The 6,325-nt window shown below is 36.8% G+C and overlaps 1 protein-coding gene across 2 annotated transcripts; it reads left to right on the top strand.

Annotated features, from left to right (window-relative positions):
- On the top strand, positions 1 to 4,537 carry LOC132184647 (uncharacterized). 2 transcript variants are annotated; one of them, XM_059598362.1, is made up of 5 exons: positions 1 to 888; positions 1,959 to 2,011; positions 2,892 to 3,058; positions 3,146 to 3,297; positions 3,651 to 4,537. In XM_059598362.1, exons 1-5 carry the CDS (start codon positions 147 to 149, stop codon positions 4,097 to 4,099), a joined length of 1,563 nt encoding a protein of 520 aa, XP_059454345.1. In that variant the 5' UTR covers positions 1 to 146; the 3' UTR covers positions 4,100 to 4,537. The 2 variants fall into 2 exon arrangements, with proteins under 2 accessions (XP_059454345.1, XP_059454346.1); XM_059598363.1 differs by lacking the exon at positions 1,959 to 2,011 and having other exon boundaries at positions 1 to 920.
- Positions 4,538 to 6,325: the final 1,788 nt, after the last annotated feature.

The following is a 6,325-nucleotide window of genomic DNA, read 5'->3' as shown; positions in this document are numbered from 1 at the left end:
TTCCCTCCCATTTTCCACTTCCAACACCACCCGCAAACCTAGGGTTCCAGACTTTCCAATTCAAACACCTCCTTCAAATTTTCCCCATTAACGTTCATTGGCTTTCCCAATTTCACATTCCACAATTTGCTTTCACTCTCAGAAAAATGAACCCAAACGCGCCAGACCCATTCCAAACCATGCTAAAAGAGTCCGTCCACCGGTTCTTAGCCGAATACCGGAAGGGCGCCACCGATTTCTCTAATTTCGGCTCCATCTTTTCTCGATTACTGCAAAATCTACCCGATCCACCCCTCGAATTCGTCTGGTTCTACTCGGCGCTAACATTTCACTCGGCCAAGCTCACAGGCACAGCCCAAGATGATTCTTCAAAGCGGGTCTCAGTAGTTAAAGAACTGTTCCAATTACTGGTCTCATGCTCGTCTCCCTGCGGCGAGCCTAAAAGAATTGCGATGCTCGCTCCGGTTATTTGCGAGCTTTACTGTTTGGTGCTCGATAAGAAAAATTTGAACCCGGAGGTGGAGAGTTTACTAGAGGGGCTTGTTTGTTATAGTAGCATTTGCTGCGGTGCGGGACTTGAAGAAGACGACGCGGGGTTTGCGGGTTCGGGCTTCTCGGACGTGTTGCATGCGTGGACGGTTGATAAAATTGGGATTGGGGATGAGTTGAGAGTGGTTTTTCCGATGGTGAGCGATGGAGTGCGTAAGGCGATCAGGATGGGATGTGGGGTTGGTTACTTGGCTGGGGTTGTGATGTGTGAGGCTTTACTGTTGAGGTTGTGCTTCAAGTTCTGGCTCGGGTCGGGTAGTTCAAGAATGGAGCTAGAGAAGGATGTGCGCGATTCGGCGATTCATATGATAAATGGGTTCCGGAGCTTTTGGTTTCTTGGTGAGAGTTATTCCTGCTTGCTTGAAATCTTGGTAACTTATTTATTTATTTGCTTGTTTGTAATTATATACGCTTGTTGTTTTGTAGTTCAATCCACATGTTGTTAAACTCACTTTATTGTTGAAATGGTAAATGTAATTATTTAAACTAATATTTTAACACTTCTCCTCACTCTTGAGTTCAAACTCTCATTCGATGAGTGAGAATCAATACTTGGAAGAATATTTAACTGAAATGGGGTGAATGACGGAGACAAATTTTGAATTCAAGACTTTTGCTCTGATATCATGTCAAATAATATACTAGAAATCGTTTTTGCCAGAATAATTCATCTAGTTGCAGTGCTTTCTATTCAAAGAAAAATTACAGTTAGTTGTTACATGAGATAACTTCAAGTCCTCTGCCAACTATACAATTACATCTGAGAAGTAAAAAATAAAAGATAACAATCAAATTTTAATTACAAATAATAGAAGTTACAGATGATATATACGTTAGCTAACTCAAGATAACATCTTTGAATGAGTGAGTGGCTGCTGGATTAGGACTACTTGGATCCATAGGTGCAGAAGTACAGACAGAGACAGAGTTGGAGTTGAACACTGTAGCAGCAGAGTTGGAGTTGGAATTAGTTTCTAATTCAGCATTACTGTCGATAGACTCTGAATTTGTCTGAAGTGAATCTCTTACATTAACATTAATTGCATACTGATGACCCAGAGTCAGTATTAATAATCTTATATGCTTCATTGAATATTTATTAGGGACTGGCTTATAGATTATATATCATGTAGTGGTTGAAACCTAGCCTACTTATTGTGATCACTAATATTTTCAGAGTTTTAGTTCCTCTTCTGTTGAAATACCTTTGTGGTGAGTGAATTGCTGGATGTTAAATTTCTCTTGGGAGATAAAAGGGTACTTCTTGAAACTGCTTCTGTTGTCCGTGACTTTTGGAAAGAATAGTTTCTCTTAGGACCCAACCGAAATGATTTATTTATTTATTATTATTTTTTTCATTTGTGATCTTCGTGTCTCCTTAGTCCTTATTCATTTTTGGTGCATATCAGATACTCTTCTCAAGATGCTGTTAGAGCCAAATTTTCCATTCACTTCCCTACTGGTCAGTACGTTTACATCTTGCTTTAATTTATTGTCCTCGTACCTTAGTATTGTAAGAAAATCAACATAGGCAAAGCTCCTTGTCCTCCCATGAAGTGTCATGGGAATCTCACAGCTTAATGCATAAGTGATATAAATTTGGACCCTTCAAGAATAAATCTAGAAGCATATAGCAAAGCAAAAGTTATGAAGTGTGAGAGTAAATATGGAGAGATAAGGTTAGGAACATATGAGAAGCTTCTGCTCCTCACACAATGTGTCATGTATGCCTCAATGTGACACATTAGTATGTCACAGATTTGGGTTTCTAATTAGCATTGTATGTGTAAAAATGGTTCAATCTTGAGCTGTTTGTCTCATGTGCCTGTCAAGTCAGTTATGCCTCAACGTATTAATTCAGCCTTAATTTGTATCTGCCTTACAAAAGCATAATTTGTAGTTAATAGGATTGAACTTACTTGTCCTGATCATGTTCGCAGGCTCACATAGTTTCTCTACAATACCCTTTTTTTTTAATTATCCTTTCTTTTTCTTTTCCACACTTTAACATAACAAGAAGGATTCATGTAGCCAACCCCCTAGTTGTTGAAGTGGGGATTCCTGTTAACGGATTAGCTATTCTTCATAGCCAATGACCTTTGCACCAAATGGCATTTCCACCCTCCAAAACCATGGAATGGAACGAAGGTCACAGGCTCGAGTAATCTTGTATGCATGAGTTAATTGATCAGTTCACCATTATCCTTGGGTACTGTTAGCTGTTAAGTTGCTGGTATACTTTAACAGAGAGCTTATTGCTGTTGGCATTGAAGGAGTATACAAAATATTAATTTGATTATCCAGTTTTCCATTCATGCTCAATATAGAATCTATCTTATCAGAGTTCTGAAGATGAGGCACTTTTACAAGAAGTTCTGCATGATGTTGTCATAAGGTTAGGATATCCATTCCTTGAACCTCCAAGAGGGATTCAGCTGGCCGAAAAACACTTGAAAAATCTTATTCTGACATGGTTGCTCGTTGTTGACACTGCCATACATTCTGTTAGGTAAGAGAAGATGACAATTGTGGCTGTGTGAATAGTTGCTTTTAAGAAAATCTTGTCTGATAAATCTCATAATCTCATTGGCCACAGGGAAAAAGGTAACCAGGCCAGAGCCTTTTCTTATATTAATGCCTTCTCTGAATCTTGCTTACCTTCTCAGTTGATCAAATGGGTCTCTATTCAGACTATTACCAGGCAAAAAATAAGCAAACCTGACGCTTCCACTCCTGTAACTCTTCTTAGTAAGTTATCTTGGTATTTCTATGCTCTTGTATTTATTTACATTTTTTGCTAAGGATTCACATCCCTTGCAATGGTTTTTCTGGTCATGATTCTCAGTTTGCCATGTTAAATATGTTGACACTGTTACCATATAACTGTAAAAGTGGAGCAGGAAAGTTATTTGACAATCCATCTCCTGTGTGGAGTATGGCAGCACCCGCTGATGTGAACATTTTTACTGTGTCATTGTTAACTGGATAAAAATTGGAGAAGGGCTAGTTAGATATGAGCTGCTCATATTGTTTTCTTGTTTGTCAGATATTTATGATGATATATCTACAAATATAAACTCATAAAGTTTTATAATCTCTAGGGTGGCTACTAATTCTAGAAGAGCAAGGGGTTAGAGTATTTGATTGTGACATCTTGAAGCTCCAGGTCAAAGCAGTAATTTGTAAGTCGAAAGTAGAGTGTGTTCTTCCAGAACTAAAACCAGAAGGCAAGAACCTGGATGGAAAGCCTCTGTTTAGTTCTTCTGAGGATGTGAGAGAGGAAGATAAATTTGATGGTGATGTAGAGATGACTGATTCTGTGGAGACTGCACTTTTGCTGGCTGATGGCATGATGAAGACAACAGCAACTAATGGCACAAGAAAACGCAAAGAAGGGACTCAAGATGAAGAGGAACCATATTTTAAATTTGTCAAGAATCACTTTCATGAGAGTTCGGTGAGAGAGAAGTGTTCATGTATGGGTAAAGACGATGGTTTTAACAGAAGTGAGATGGACAATTCAGTTTCGGTGAAGATATGGAAGATGTAAAGAAATGAATTTTGTTTGATGCAACAGTATGGGGACTGGAGGATTAGCAAGCCATAATTGCTGCTATCTGGATACCATTTTGCCAAAATAGCCTTGCGGCGTGATTCTTGTTAGTTGTTACTGCAGCCTGTTTCCTTGCTTTTGGGTTTTGCTATCTTTGTTGTGATATAAACTTTGGGAATAGATAAGAAAAGCTTGAGCAACCAAACATTTCTGTGATTGATCTTTAGTTTTATTCCTTGGAGAGATGCTGAGAAAATGTAACACTGGCCTATTGTCATGCTGACAATATTGAGGCTGATTGCCATGTGCTACTCAATACTTGAGCTGAAAAGCCTCTTTTGAACTCAAATTACCTTTGTATTAGAGATGTTTCAGTTTATGATAGCATTATATTCAAGTGTAACATTTTGACGTTGAATGATTAATATTAGATGCAAGCCCTAGTAAATTTTGATTTCCTGGTTTTGTTGTACCAAGGTCTTGAAAGGCGGTGAGACATTGTTCGTTAGATGTACCCGTGTCGGGCAAGTCGGAGGTAACATCATCATTGTTGCGGACACTTTTGGATTGTGTGTTCGCCATTTGGTCTTTTGTCAAGGAACTATAGTCTGTTCCCGCAAGATGTTCAAAATGTTTGCCAAACGAATCAAAGCGATGGGCGATAAAAGACAGATATTTGATATTTCTTCTAAACCAGTTTAGAAAAAATATATTCTCAAACCCATTTAAAATAGTGTCAAGTGTCTAAACATTTAAAATGTTAGTTTAAGTTAGTAAACTGCTATTAATGACCTTAAAAATTTAATGTGCGTTTTAAATGTTTATAGACACTTGACACTATTTTAAATATGCTAAATGATATTTCTCCCAAATTTGCTTAGAGGAAATTTTTGTCCGACAATAAATGAGACTCTTGGACTACACGTGGGAGCAGTTAATTGATCACGTGTAACATGGAGTAAGCAACTCCTGAGAGATCCATTGCTCCACCATCTTCAACCGTAAAAGTATTTATCTTATAACTTCTTTTCTTTTCTACTCTTTTCCTTTTTTTTTTCATTTTTAAAAAGATGTAGAATAAATTATAAATATATATGGCTTCATGTAAAAGAGTCACGCAGATTAGAGAAATGGGTGTATATGTATGATGGTGCAATCGCCCGTAACAGAAGCAAAGCTGATGGAAGCTTTATATATATATTCAGCTTGAGGCGGGGGGAACCCAACATTGATTGGGGTAGCAACCACCACACCCTTTCCAAAGTTGAGAATTGAAAGTGATGGTCATAGCTTTTAAGTGAGGGGAACATACACAGATTATGAAACCTCACCAACCTTTCTATTTTTTTAGAAAAAATGCAATCAATACTCTCGTAGGCTGTTTTCCAAAAACTCTATTGAATTCAAAATTTGGTTATAATATAAGAATCATATAGATTTTAGCTATTTTTCAATCGGATCCTTTGGTTATATTTTTGGTTGGTTTTTTTTTTTTTTTAGTGAGAAATGTTATATGATGTGGTCGGATTCTTTAACTAAAAAATTTATCTTTATTTACCAAATGCTACGAGAAATCACGTTACATCAAATTTAGCAAATGAAAAGTGAATACTTTGCATTTCTCTTTTTTAACGGAGTCGGCACCATGTCTTCGAGCATTACCGATAAATGCCCAATAACCCATCTCTTCCTTATATATAAGGAAAACCTTAAAAAAAAAAACTCTCAAAAAGTATCATGCAACAAGTTTTCCATTGCTTTTTTAAGCATTGAAAATGCTACCATGCTTCTCGATTCAACTTTAGCTTTCCTTGGCCTTTTTATTCATATTTTAACACAAATGTTTCTCACTCCTTTCTTTTTCTTACGTAAACAAACGTGCTAACATGATGGCATAAATGATCCTATTTTCACTCCCTTCTATGAATATCAACGAGGGTTTTTTCTTTCAACATTTTTTACTTTATGGGTTTGTTTGGTAATGGAGATGGAGATGGGCCAAATACTGTTCATCACCATTTTCTAAAAAAATCAACATCAAAACATTCTAACTTTTTCACTTTTAATATCAAATCATTCACTTTTTATTATTATTCAAATAAAAAAATCACTACAAAACAAATTTTTTTCACTTTTCCATACCACTTTTTCATTTTTTATACCAAACATTCTTACTTTTTTATCACATCAATCTATATCAACTACAGTGTTTAGGTCATCCCA

Source organism: Corylus avellana, chromosome ca6 (assembly GCF_901000735.1).
Source record: "Corylus avellana chromosome ca6, CavTom2PMs-1.0".
In the NCBI taxonomy this organism is placed as follows: Eukaryota; Viridiplantae; Streptophyta; class Magnoliopsida; order Fagales; family Betulaceae; genus Corylus; species Corylus avellana.
Note: the sequence above shows the minus strand (reverse complement) of the source record. Positions and strands in the feature narration are given on the sequence as shown.

Bases quoted from the DNA above. Each gene is read 5' to 3' on its own strand.
- LOC132184647 (XM_059598362.1), top strand. From the start codon at position 147: ATGAACCCAAACGCGCCAGACCCATTCCAAACCATGCTAAAAGAGTCC. The intron at 889-1,958 runs GTGAGAGTTATT...GGTGCATATCAG, and splicing joins CCGGAGCTTTTGGTTTCTTG to ATACTCTTCTCAAGATGCTG. The intron at 3,298-3,650 runs GTAAGTTATCTT...TATAATCTCTAG, and splicing joins CACTCCTGTAACTCTTCTTA to GGTGGCTACTAATTCTAGAA.